Genomic DNA, 14,381 nt, shown 5'->3' with positions numbered 1-14,381 from the left:
GTGTTAATGCAAGATTGTGAGTTCAGTTCACCCAGATGAAAGTACATAAAAAAGTCATCATCCGAACAGTGTCAACTTTCAGCTTATTAGCAAAAAAAAAAATATATTAAAAGAGGAAATGATAGTTTGTATTCCTGAAGGAATACAACTTCATTAAAACTACTAAAATAGTATAACTCCCCCAAAATTATGTTGCAATGCACTTGATGGGCTGCTCAGGCTGCAGACCATTCCCGTCTCCTACCGTGCAAGATAACAATCACATACCTTTTACTGTCTCCTTAAACCTCTAAAAGCCCCTCCCCATCAGAAGAAAACCTTTACATCTTCCCTGCAGGATGCTAGACTCTGCCTTCTGTCCTGTTAGAATAAATGCTCCTGGTTAGGACAAACTGCCCCCAGCTTACTTACACAAGGATTTTCTATCACCTCTCTTGCCTGTGCCATTCCTGTCGTCTAGATCATTTTCATCAGCACACAAACAACTGCAAATATCTTCATCTTTAAAAAAACAAACAAACAAACCTTGTCATTAACCCCCATGGCTCTCCAGCTACCATATTTCCCTTTCCTCTCTACAGCACAACTCCTTGGAAAAGGCTATGCTAGCTGTATTTTTTTCCTCTGTGCCTTTTATCCCTTGAAACTAACTCCACTCAAGTTTTACTCCCTACTATCCTCCTGACTTGTTATGATCAGGTCACTATTAACTTCCACATTGCCAAAAACTGCAGTCAGGTCTTCCTGCCCCTATCAGCCACAGCCGACTCCGCTGATCATTCTGTCCTTAAAATAATTCCTTTACTTGGTTTCAGGGACACCCAGTTCTCATGGTTTTTCACACCTCACTGACTACTCCTTCTTGGTCCCCTTAAGTTAATCTTCTTCCTTCAAAACACACACACACACACACTTCTCTGGTTTCTACATGTGGAAGTGGCCCAGGGCTCAGTTCTTGAAACTCTTTTCTTTTCTAACCACACTCGCTCTCTAGGTAATCGCATCTGGTCCTGCCAGTTTAAATATCCTGGTTGATTCTTAAGTTTTGTATCTCCCATACACAACCTTAGCTCTGAAATAAAAAAACTATATATACAAATACATACTCAATACTTTCAGCTGGATCTCTAATCAATATATCAGCCTCACATGTCCAAAACCAAAATCAAAGTAAGAAGAAACAGGGCAGCCCCAGTGGCACAGTGGTTTAGCACCGCCTGCAGCCCAGGGCGTGATCCTGGAGACCCAGGATCGAGTCCCACATCGGGCTCTCTGCATGGAGCTTGCTTCTCCCTCTGTCTGTGTGTGTCTGTGCCTCTCTCTCTCTGTGTCTCTATGAATAAATAAATAAAAACCTTTAAAAAAAAAGTATGAAGAAACAATGGTAATAATAGGAGGAAACCCCTGCTCTTCCCCAGCATCTGCCCATTCAGTTACCACCTTAACTAAGCAACCAGTAGCTCTTGCTCTATCATTCCAAAAACCTTCTAGTTGGTCTCTACTTCTATTTTGCTACATTCCGTCTACCCCAGTTCTATTCTCTACAGAGCAGCTCTCATGATCCTTTTAAATTATAAACCAGACCCTGTAATTCTTCTGCTCAAAATTTTCCAGTGACTTTCCATCACTTGGAATAAAAGCCACAGTCTTCCTAGAACCTATGAGGTGTGATCTGACCCCTGCTCATGCATCTAACTTCAGTGTTCCCCACCACTTCACTCACTCTTGACCAGCACAAGCCAACTATCCTATAAACAAGGAAATGAAATGATGCTTTCTGCGCCTTCATGGACACATCAATCTAGCTTCTACCTCAGGGTAGAAGCTCTTCCCCTCCACCTGACACATTCTCGCTGCGGTTATCTGCATAGTACTATTTTATTTAGGTCTCTGCTCTAAGGTAACCTTCTCTCTATTTTTCAGCCACATTTATTTTTCTTCATGATACTTAAAACTAGCCCACATTCTATTACATATTGTTTATTATCAAACACCTCAACTAAACTATAAGCTCTATGAGACCACAGGGCTTTTCTTAAATTCATTTTTTATCCTCAGAACCTAGGACAGTACCTGAAAGACAGTAGCCGTGTAATAAATATTTGGTGAAGAAACGAGTAAACAAATGAACATGTACATAGTTTAATTATGAATACAGTTTAATGGTCTTGATATATAACACCAAAGGGCAAACCTATTTTTGGCATTACTCACTTTTCGTTGTTTTACAGAGTCCAATTTTATGAGCCAATATGAAGCCACTTTTGTTTTGTGATACTTCCAGTTATCAATGATCTGTTTTGGGGAAGAAACATTAAGAAATTAATCTAAAATTTTCCACGGAAGTAACAAAAAGTAAATGAATGGGTTGAAGTCAATTTTACTAATTAATTTGTGAAACAGAAGTACTATAATATTACTTGCAACAAAGAATGTGTACTCTCATGGGGATCCCCGAGTGGCTGAGAGGTTTAGCACCTGCCTTTGGCTCCTGATGTGATCCTGGAGACCTGAAATTGAGTCCCACATCGGGCTCCCTGCATGGAGCCTGCTTCTCCCTCTGCCTATGTCTCTGCCTCTCTCTCTCTCTCTCTTTCTCTCTCTGTCTCTCCTTCTCCCTCTCCCTGTGTGTCTCTCATGAATAAATAAATAAAATCTTTTTTAAAAAAAGAATGTGTACTTTCATAAAGACATGTGCAAAGATCCTAAGTTAAAGAAGCTATCAGAATCCGAAGTTTTCTCTTCTTGCTGTAAAAAGCATACAGTCTCTAATATATGAAAGTCAAATGTCTTCAGGTACATAGAATTTGGGAAGAAGCCCAAAACACAGATTTTTCATTTTAATTCCAAGAGCTATCTTTACCACATCACCCATAATAACAGAATATTGAACAATACATTAGAAGATAGCCTACATATAATTAGGATTCTGTTATTCTTTTGTTTTGGCTTTTTTGGGGGGTTTTATTGGTACAAATCTGTAGTTTCTGAATATATATTCTAGTAATATGCACTGTAGAAAATAGATTAAAATATTTCCTGCATATAGTATACATATAGTCAACAATCTAATGTCTTAAATAATTATTCATTATTTTATTTATTTATTTATTTTTTTATTTATTTATGATAGTCACACAGAGAGAGAGAGAGAGAGGCAGAGACATAGGCAGAGGGAGAAGCAGGCTCCATGCACCGGGAGCCCGACGTGGGACTCGATCCCGGGTCTCCAGGATCACGCCCTGGGCCAAAGGCAGGCGCCAAACCGCTGCGCCACCCACGGGTCCCTCATTATTTTTTATAAATTAAATAAGCTTATATATATTCTTTATAAAATAATCACATCAGCCACGAATATTAGTTCTACTCTCTGATTATCTAATTTTTCTTCTACTTGATTCAAAAGGGTGGTATATAACTAATATCTCTAAGAAATAAAAGTAAAATGCTACAAAATTTTGTCTTTATCTAGAAAAAAGAACTTGATTGAATAATATGTAAATAAAAACACATCTACTTAATGCTTGAAAACAAATGTACATTTTTCCTTTTCCCATGATGTAACAAATATCAGCTTGTTTATAAGTAATATATATCATTTTCACTTTTTAAAATATACATCTAATAACATAATGTATAATATTGGGGGGATTTGGTTATAACTATGTCATGATTACAAAATAGAAATTGCTACTATTAATTTTTTAAACTAAGAAAGTTAAATCTTTATTATTATTTGTTTTCTGTTTATTTCTAGACAATTGCTTCAGACGTGAAAAAAGCAAAGTACATTTCTTCTGGTTTCTATCCTACAATTGGCCACTAGATGGTGCCTTCTCCTCTGGAACAGCAAGAGCAACAACAACAAAAAAAAACAAAACAAAAAGCAAACAAAAAAACCCAAAAACCAAAGCTCCAAACAAAACAAAACAGGGGAGCCAGAAAACCACCTCTGTTACTGAGGGATTATCTAGGAATGTCAACTTGAAACAAATGTAAATATGAAATCAATCTTTGAAAAAAAATCAATCTTTGAGTGAAGGAATGCTCTTTCACAGAAATATCTGAATAACTTGGATCTTCCTTCTAAAATAACAGTAAGTCATTGACTTTAATGTGAATTTTTAGGACTGTGTCATTTCAGAATGTTCCACTGGGTGGTGCAAATGTGTTTATAACAAGAAAAACATATTCAAGCCATTTTGAAATTTGACAAAAACCACTCAAGGTCTCACATTGAAATATTCTGGACATTTTATACCCAAGGCCCTACTTTTTTTCACTACAACACATCCCATGTTATGTCCTTCTAAATCTTTATGAAGGAGGCTTAACTTTGATACTTCTTTCATCATTAAGAAAGGTAATTATTTAACAGTAATTATTCTCACTTGATGAGGCGATTGCATCATTAAAATAGGACTATACACTAAAAGGTATTTTGCATTACTGATTATGTGATCTCACTGCTTATGAATCATAATAACTAAAATAACCCTTGTATTTTCTAAAGCTTGCAGAGGTTGAAAAAAATATCAATTAAGTTTACCATGTCATTGAGAATAATGCCATCAGGAAATAAATTTTAATATTTTAAGAATAATAAAAAGTTGTGAATTCCTTGAAATTTCGTATATGTCAACTACTCACATCTTCTATCAGAAGTAATGATTCTGCATCTGATTTTCCTGGAAACCGGATCTTCATGTCCTTGAGGACAAATAAGGTCTGACTTGTTAGATCATCTTCTTGTTCCTTTGTTCTCAGTTGCCGCAAAGACTCACTCTTAAATTTGAAAGAATACAGATATTTGGAGGGGGTCTTATTTCATTGTGCCACTATAATCTGAAAGATATTTCTAGGTAAAAATGATGCACTTTTAATTGAAAGAAAAAGACAATGAAAAAGAAAATAATTTCTTTTACATTTATTCTTAGGATTAAATGGATATGATTTCTCAAGAGTATCTTTCATACTTCCACACAGTTATAGTTTACTTAGCTCAAAATACTAAAATAAAAACAAGTGTTTAAAAAAAGACTCCCTGGTCAGATAATTTGTTACATATACCTTAGGCAATTCTTTATTAGAAAAAATAACTATTGATTGTTACCAAGTGAAATTTATTCATTTCAATTTTCTAAACTTTTCCCTTTGCGATCATTATCCACATTACATAAACAAATTAAATAAATCGCTGGCCTATGGTATATAGAGATATCTATCTGAGCATCTACAAGTAAGCTTGGTTGCAAAATAAATTCCCTGACTTCTTCAACAGTGAATCTCTGGAATTCATGCTAAGGAAAAAATACTATGTGTTAAGTTACTATACAGAACACATTATCAACAATGTTAATACTTCAGTGCTTTAAGGATAATTTATCAATGTTTTGTTTTTCTGACCTATTAATCAATAGTCCCATTAAGGAAAATTTGCCATCCAACAAATTCCCCCAAATTTACTCCATAATACACAAAATGATATATTTATTCATATGATTTTCAACAAAATTATCCCACACCATCAGCAAATAGAAAAAAATGCTATTCTTAGTGTCCATCTTCAAGTTCCATGCTATAATGGAGCCTGCTTTTTAAGTTATAGACTAGGATAGATGAATAATCCGAATTCCAGAAGACCATGAGCTGAATTATATCAAGGATCTTTAGTTCAATCTATCCTCCGCCCAGCTGATCCGTCTGCCATCTAAATCCTGAGTATAGTGTTTCCTGTAATCTCAGAGGAGCAAAATAGATGACTTACCATCTGAGAGTTAGGAGAGCTGGCATCATTAGTGTGAGGCAGATGCCTCATGTAGGAGGAAGCACGATTTAAAGAATGTGACCGAGACCCTGAAGTTGGCCGGGATGCTGCTATCATTTGTTGAGCAGAAAAGGGGCGGTTGTCCACACTGGAAGGTGACTGAGAAGAGATGGACCGAGGGCAACTGACTGAACGCCTAATGGAGCCTATTATAATGGAGAAGAGGGATAATACAGTAGTAGAGTTAATACAAGTTTTCCACTGTACTGGGTTTATTTAAACTAACAATTAGACCACATGGGAGTAAAACAGCAATAAATGTAAAAGCATAGACATTTCCATGAGAATATGAGTTTGAAGTTAATTCTTCAATTTAAACAGTGAACTTGCAGGACCCCTGTCATGATTAAGAATGACTACCATGAGGGCACTTGAGTTGCTCAGTGGTTGAGTATCAGCCTTCAGCTCAGGTTATGTATAATTCCAAGGTCCTGGGATCGAGTTTCGTATCAGGCTCCCCACAGGGAGCCTGATTCTCCCTCCGCCTATGTCTCTGCCTCACTCTGTGTGTTTCTCATGAATAAATTAAAAAATAAAATATTTTTTTATGAAAGAGAATGGCTACTATAAGAATGATTTTTTAAACAGTTCCATTCTTAAAACATGACATAAAAGAACCAGAATAAAGGAAAACTAACATTTATGGAACATCTTCTATAAGCCAAGCATCTTGCTAGATGCTACACTTTTATCTTAATCCTCATGAAACCCTCTGAAGTAGGAATCTGCATTGCTTGGAGGCTCATAAGAACTTTCTAAAGATCCCATGACCAGAAAGTGGCAAAGCTCAGGTTTAAGTCCTGGCCTTTATAACGTCAGTGTCCTCCCTCTTTCTAAAGCATGATACCATCTACTATCTTTGGATTAGACTGGTCATTTATTAGAATCTGTGTATTGGCTAAAAATATAATATTTTACAGCAAGATTCATAGGGAGGGATGGAAAGGAGTCTGGAGAGTGGCCAGAATAAAGGGATGTTCTAGAACTTAGGGCCCATGAGAAAAAAAATAATAAAATAGAAGAAAAACATAAAGATTATCCTAATGGAGTTTAAAACATATAATTAGCTATTACAAGAGTAGTACTAGATGGATAGTCTTCTTATTCACAGGAGAGAAGAATTTTTAAAAAAAACTAGATTTAAGTTCCCATAGTAAAAGATTTAAGTCAAGAAAAAAAATGTCTGGATCTAGACGGTTATTATCAACACAAACTAGGGAAAACCACATAATATCTTCCCCAATGCATACTGAGACCATTTTTTAAAAAGAACTAACTATTCCAGGTAAATTTTGATTCCTGACATAGGGAAATAGAATATCACTCAACATTATCAACAATTATTTCCTTTTTTAGTTTATATGTTGTGTATGTCCTCTGTTCTATATTCTCTCTCTGCTTGGGAAATATATCAATCTTCTTTAATTAAATAATTTAATAAAACTCACATGAAGGCGTGTTGAATACCCAAATATTTCTCTTCATTAGCTGTTGAAAAAAATTTAAACCTTTATAAAGGCAATGGACATAAACCTTATATTTAGGGATGTATTTCTATAGGATATTTTGAGTCGATGATGAACCTAATACCATTAGTTTCTGGAGAGTACAAAAAATATACTCTCGTAAGCTATAAAAAAAATGCTTTAAAAAAAACCTTCCATTTGTTCCAATTATTATTTTCTTCTGAACCTAAAAGGCCCATCTGATTTTTTTTGAAAGGACTATCCTTCTAGAAAAGGGCTATGTGAGGAACATATCACTAGTAGAAGATTGACTAGGAAAATATATAAAAGCAAGTGCTACCACCTACATCCTTATCCTGCCCTCCTTGAGGACTTTAAGTGATAGTTTGGACACGTATAACCTGATCACAGGTGCAGAAGGAAAATATCCTTTCTCTTGAATCATCACAGATTCTCATTTCCCCCCTGCATACACTGAAAATTCAGACAAAATAATTAAATCACTAGACATTCCAATAATACTTAGGTAATTTAACAAAAAATGGTTGTAACTTGCATAAACAAGTTACAAGAAAAAATATTTCATATAGTTTGTATACGAACACCTTCTATCAACTCAAAATATATTTTTGAAACTATAGCAAGTTTAAATTTCCTAAATTAGCTCTCTACACCAGAAAATGTGACACGTAATCTGAATTTTGTCCTCCATCCTTAGCATCACTTTGGAGAGAAAACTCAAGGAGGGTATGTAGCTATGGTATTCCTTAGTGTGATATTAAAGAGAGAATACAAAACAAATGGAATCTTTTGTGGTAATTCCCTAATGACTATAAAAATAAAATATAACTAATAAGGAAAAATATATATAACTGAATTAAGCCAGCTTTAAAATGTGAGTGTACACTTAAAAACATTTTTAGTACACTATTTTTCTGACCTCAATTTGTTTTAGGTCTGAAAACAAAGAACAATCTCAGAGCTATAGAAATCTTAACAACATTTTCTCAACCCTACCCTAATCCTCTGTTGTCTCACGCTCTTAGGGATGCCACCTTAAATAACAGAAGAGGGGTTAAAAAACTGATGAAATCTGGACACAACAATGTCAGCTTCCAAAAGAGAAAGAGAGCCATACTTACAGAGTCACACTAAAAGTACTTAAGGCATCTTTAAGGAAAAATGGAGGTAATTGATAAAATAGCTTGCAAACTCTAGAGTAGGTGCCTGATAGACATCTTAAATAAGTAAATAAATAAATAAATAAATGAAATGGAACATAATACATTATTTCCCCTCCAAACACATAAACTCTGAAAACAGGAGCATTAGTACATATCTTTATAAAATATTAACTAAGAGAAAGTAAAGAAAAAGGAAAAGAAAGACCATTAAAAATCTTCATGATAGTTTGGTACAAGAAAGATAATTAAAAATATTCATCTGTTCATGCTGCATTCCTCATGGCACTTTGCCATAAGTATGGAAGGTCAGGTTCAAAACATACTCATTACCAGGAAACTAACATATTAAATAAACCACCGCTGGAGACCAACAAAGGCTCACAGTTGTGTTTGCTGCATGACTAAACCGATCCCTTTAGTGGAGCCCTGGGACAGTGGAGCACAGGGCAAAGACAGGAGAAAAGGGAGTTAAGAAAAGCTCTGCCTTGGAGGCAGCATGGGGAAGCGGTATCCAAATGAGCCTGAGAAAAGAGCAATACCATATTGGACATTTGGGGATGAGTAAAGAATCGCAAATACATTTGAAATAAAAAAAAGGAATGAATGACAGAATGGAAGAGAGAGAAAAAGTGAAAAGAAATAAAGGCAGAAAGAGAAAAGAGGAAGGCAGAAAGGAAGCCAACAGAGCAGCTGATTGGTTACTGTCCTGAATACATGCTGTATCCTGAAAGGCCCTCACTTGGGTGTGTAGCCCTATGAAAACAGGAAGGAACAAAACTCCAACTATTTCACAGTTGTGTGGTTCATAGATACATTCAAGTTAAATGCCTAGAGAGATACACATTTTTAAAAATAGGTGACCATATAAAATAAAATTGGTGACCAAAAGGGAAGGAAAGTGGGGGGAAACGGAACAAGCAGCCAGCAGATCAGCAGCCAAGAGGCCCATTTCATAAAATTTATGCCAAAATCCAGGACTTAAAAACTATGAAATACAGAAAAATGGACTCTAAGAGATCCTTCATTTGACCTTTTTGTTTCCCATTTTTAGACCCTGAAAGGGATTGTGGGGTGTACCCAGGTCAGGTTGGGGAAGGAAGTGGGACAGAATCCATGTTCCCTCACACAAAACAAGGGTTCATTTGGCCCAAGGTCTTTTATTGAGCTCAGTAATTTCAGTTCCATAATTCTTCATATAACAACGAAATTAGAAGAAATCAACTTACTGGATTGTTGAATTAATTTGTAGTTGTTGGACTGTTTAAGGTTATACATAACTTGCTTTTCTCTTTTCTTATTTTGGTACTCTTCTTTCTCATTTTCATCAGATTCTGAAGAGCTGCTGCTACTGTCATAACTGCTGTCACTGCTGTAGTATTTCTGTCTTCTCATTACCTCAGCGCTCTCAGGCATGGAAGACAGAGGCTAAAAGAGAGAGAAATATGTTCTGTTAGAATTTGAAACAGTATTAGCAAATTATTAGCATGACTAGTTACCATTTTTAATTTCCTGCTTATGCTGGCTGCTTTTCACCAAAGCCTGAGACTCTCGCAAAGCATGACTGCTACCATGCTGCTGTTAGCCCATCATGCTAGTCGCTGATTGTTCTGTTTCTGCAAAATGTTCCTTTTTAAATGATATAGTTCACTCATGATGAGGAAAATGCTGTTTCTCCACGACTTGAATAAATGACCAGAGCATCCACAAAGAACAGCAAGATAAAATATTTGAGATGAAAATGAAAATATAAAAATCAGAAACATAATCAGCTTTTCTTCATTCCATACAGAGATTACTCATTACCATCAAAACTCAGAGATTACTTTTGTTGTGTCACTGATGTTCAGAGTCACTCAATAAATGTGTGTGTGTATGTCTGTGTGTGGGTGTGCGTGTTGCTTGTGAGAGACAGACAGAAAAGAGAAGGGCGGGGGAAAGGCAGAAAAAATAAGAAAGCAGCAGCCAGTTAAACCAGGATAAGTAAAATGAGATAAAACACTGTCACCACATCGTAAAACAGAGCTTATGAGCCTATCCACTCAGATAATGTGCAACACAAAGCAAGGTATTCCTCACGTGTCTAATTTCCTGTGCATATTTTTACAAAGAAAAATTTTTAGTTAATTGTCTACTTTCCAATTGATTATGAACAACTTGTGTCTCTTCTTATAGAATTTCTAAATCTGACATAGACATCTGGCCATAATGGAGCAACACTGCTTTTCATTGCCCATGCTACATAAAAACAGTGATATTATGTAAAAATCACTATGGCATGAAGTTTTTGAGGAGAGGTGCCATGTAGAAGGGTAAATCTGTAGTGATTTAAAATGCCCTGTTACTATGTTCCAGTGTTTCCATTAGATTTACTTGTCTCCAAGCCACTCAATCAACGTGTTTCCAAGGATGCCACCGAAGGAATGAGAGATAAGGGAAGTAAGACAGCTTCACTTCAGAAAAAATGTGTACAACCTAGAACAAGACATTTTTATGATTTAGTCATTTTAAGAGACTATTTATTATACAAACCATATGCCTCTTACTCCTGCTGGGAAAGGTTCCTGTAGCTGTACACTAGATTCCTGTTCTCTGTTAAACAAAAATGCTTTGATGCTAACATACACCATGATGAAACCCTTGGTTACCATGGGATTTCACTGAAATAAGGTGTATCTTCTCGTGTATCAGTGTAGGATGAACGATAAAGAGAGAAACAGCATTTCACGAAGTGCCCGGAAGACACAGGAAGCCAAAGCATGATCCTCTTAAAGTTACCGCCTTTGTAAAGGGTAAAAAATAACCAAAGCAGGGAAGTAATTTAATACACTAAGGCACCAACTCGTATTTGAAAGTATGTTTTCCTTTTGATAGACTAGTATTTACTGAGCACTAACAATGTTCAAAGACATATGCATTAAAAACACTGACTGGTGCACACAGCCATGGAACATTCTGATAGTCTTGGGGAATATGAATTCTAGGGAAAGTTTCTTCAGAAGTCCTGCAGACCCCAAAGAAACAGTGGCACAACCAGGCTTGCTAGTAGTGCCTTCTTTCATGTAGCCAGACAGCTTTAAGGTTTCTTAAAGAGCTTCAGTACATGAATTATTTGATTTTATAAAGAATCATGAGGGGAAATGGATAGCTGAACCTTTGTGTCATTTATAAATTTGGGACTTTCTGACCAACACACTGTTCAAGCAGTAATTAACAAGAAGTGAAGCAGTGTGAACTTCCAACAGTGCCTTAACTACAAAATGGAATTTGTGAATTGGCACTGAGTTAGGACACAAACCATTCTACTTATTCTTATGTCCAATTTTATTCTGAACTAGGTCATACACACAAAATATACAAATAGAATAAAGATTAATAAAACAAATATTTATGCCCCTACCACTCAGGTGAAAAAAAGAAACAATGCTGATACTTTATGTGGTATTTATTACTTATATAGCTAATTAATATTTCTTAGTTTCTCAAATAAGTGAAAATTTATTATTTCTCCTAGTACAAGTTTCATTTAACCTTCACTATCTTCAATTATTCTTCTACAATAAACACACTGGAAAGTAATGCTTATCATGTGATATCATCCTTCTAAAACGAAAGGCTAAATGAAAGGCTGCTTTGAAGTTTGGCTCACCCCAAGCCCTCAATGTATATCGCATTAAAAGTTATAAAAATGCTTTCACTTCTGACTAATTATGCAGCTTTCAACCACTTTTAAATATTACTGACATAAATATCTACAGAAACTAGCCAATTCATCTCATTTCAACAAATACAGTTAATTTCTACTACTTGCCTAGAATAAGAGGCGTTGAAAAAAATATACAATGTGAACTCTGCCTTCCAGGAGCTTATAGTTTTATTTGGATGATAAGCCTTATTTGATGAAGCAAAGAAAAGTATGATAGACAGCTGTCTCAGGGCCTTTTCATTTGTCATTCTGCCATAAATATTGTGCCCCCAAGTTGTCTCTCAACTCGTTTGCTGAATTGCAATAATTAATACATAAAGCTTAGAAACTATTCACTTTTACAGATACTCTAAAATATATTAGAGGCATCATCAACAGCATCATGAACAATTCTTCAGTATCAAGCCCATATTTCAGAAGAACAGTGCCTGACCTCCAAGGTCTCTGATCTCCACCAGATACATGTCTTTCACGAAGTTCATCTTGTGCTATTTCACTACCCAGGAATCTTACATTTGAGTGACACCAAATTCTTTCTTGTTTCTCCAGTACTCTATGTAATATCACGCCTCCATGTCCTTGCCTTAAATATTCGCTCTACCCCGATATCCTTCCCCTGCTTCTAAATGTTTAGAACACTACTCATTTTTCAAGACCCAATTCCAATGTCACTTCCTTTATGTAGCCATCTATAGTCTAGCATTCCCTTTCTTCTCTATGTTGTTGTAGTACTTTCCACTCCCTTTATTACAGCACTTGCCACTATGTACCCTGGACTTTGCCTCACCTATCTGTTCTTCCACTGGCCAATGAGATCCTTGTAGACACATTCAACAAATTTAACTAACAGGCTTTGATAACCTTCTAGGTGTCAAACACTGTGCCAGGTGCTAGAGATGACAATGGGCTCACCCTCAAAGTACTTACAAGTTCATACTAAAGCAAACATGCACACAATTGTCACGAAGCAAACATGCACACAATTCTCATGACTGCTCTAAAAGTGTTATTTGTAGCACAGCAGAAGAAGGAAGATCTAAGTCAAACTAGGGGTGTGGGGCGACCCAGGTGGCTCAGTGGTTTAGCGCCGCCTTCAGCCCAGGGCCTGATCCTAGAGACCTGGATGGAGTCCTGCGTCAGGCTCCCTGCATGGAGCCTGCTTCTCCCTCCGCCTGTGTCTCTGCCAATCTCTCTCTCTCTCTCTCTCTCTCTCTCTCTCTTTTTCTCTGTCTCTCATGAATAAATAAATAAAATCTTAAAAAAAAAAAACAACTGGGGTGTGAGGAAAGATTTCATGAAGGCAGCAATGATTCAGCCAGATTAGAAGGTCTATAATCAATAAAGAAACAAAGGAATTTTTTTTAAAATAGGAAAGAATTACAGACACATGGAAAAAAGCAAGAAAGCATAACAGAGAAGGATGATGTATATAAGGATATAGAGACTGCTTTGGTTTTTGGGTTTTTTTTTTAAGATTTACTGATTTATTCATGAGAGACAGAAAGAGGCAGAGACACAGGCAGAGGGAGAAGCATGCTTCCCGCGGGGACCCTGATGTGGGACTCGATCCCAGGACCCTGGGATCATGACCTGAGCCAAAGGCAGATGCTCAACCACTGAGCCATCCAGGTGCCCCCAGAGATAGCTTTGTATTGCTGACATGTAAACTAAAACAACAACAATGACAACTAAATAAAAAGTTTCCAAGATTTTACAAATTCAACACTTTCCTACTCTACTAGCAAAGACTTGGACATATTAAAAAAAGGAACATGTAGATCGTCACTAAAGAGAGGATGAAGGTAAGGCAAACACCTGTCCATTTTTGTTTGCATGATAGCTTTCTGTTTATTCCTAGAAACCATACCTATTTTAACTAACACAATTTTAATGCTGCTAGGTCAGCAATAAGTGGGACTTCCCATGAGGCTCTTCAGGGTCATGATTTGCCTTACCTATAATGCTACACATCTCTGATGATTTTTAAGTCTAGAGATTTGAGAAAAATCTAATACTGAGTATGGAATAAGGGTGCTAGTTTTATGTCCCTCTTGGCCCTACCTCATAGGGCTTTCACTAGCATTAGGGAAAGAATTTAAAACTGAGGGAAACTAACAAAACAAAACTTCTCCTGAGTATATCTCCCTAACTCTATCTGCACTGGACACATAGTCCATATGGTTCCTTGAAAGTGGCATCAG

At 36.3% G+C, this 14,381-nt stretch overlaps 1 protein-coding gene across 2 annotated transcripts in view; it reads right to left on the bottom strand.

Moving 5' to 3' along the window:
• The window catches only part of TTLL7 (tubulin tyrosine ligase like 7), a 142,793-nt gene that overhangs the window by 43,284 nt on the left and 85,128 nt on the right, over positions 1-14,381 (bottom strand). For both annotated transcript variants that reach the window (XM_072754734.1, XM_072754735.1), the window contains exons 15-18: positions 9,704-9,902; positions 5,768-5,973; positions 4,651-4,785; positions 2,215-2,295 (exon numbers count right to left, since the gene is read on the bottom strand). In XM_072754734.1, coding sequence (XP_072610835.1) covers positions 2,215-2,295; positions 4,651-4,785; positions 5,768-5,973; positions 9,704-9,902 — 621 coding nt within the window. The remainder of the gene's footprint in view (positions 1-2,214; positions 2,296-4,650; positions 4,786-5,767; positions 5,974-9,703; positions 9,903-14,381) is intronic.

The sequence above is a fragment of the Vulpes vulpes genome, chromosome 3 (assembly GCF_048418805.1).
Source record: "Vulpes vulpes isolate BD-2025 chromosome 3, VulVul3, whole genome shotgun sequence".
Taxonomy (NCBI): Eukaryota; Metazoa; Chordata; class Mammalia; order Carnivora; family Canidae; genus Vulpes; species Vulpes vulpes.
Note: the sequence above shows the minus strand (reverse complement) of the source record. Positions and strands in the feature narration are given on the sequence as shown.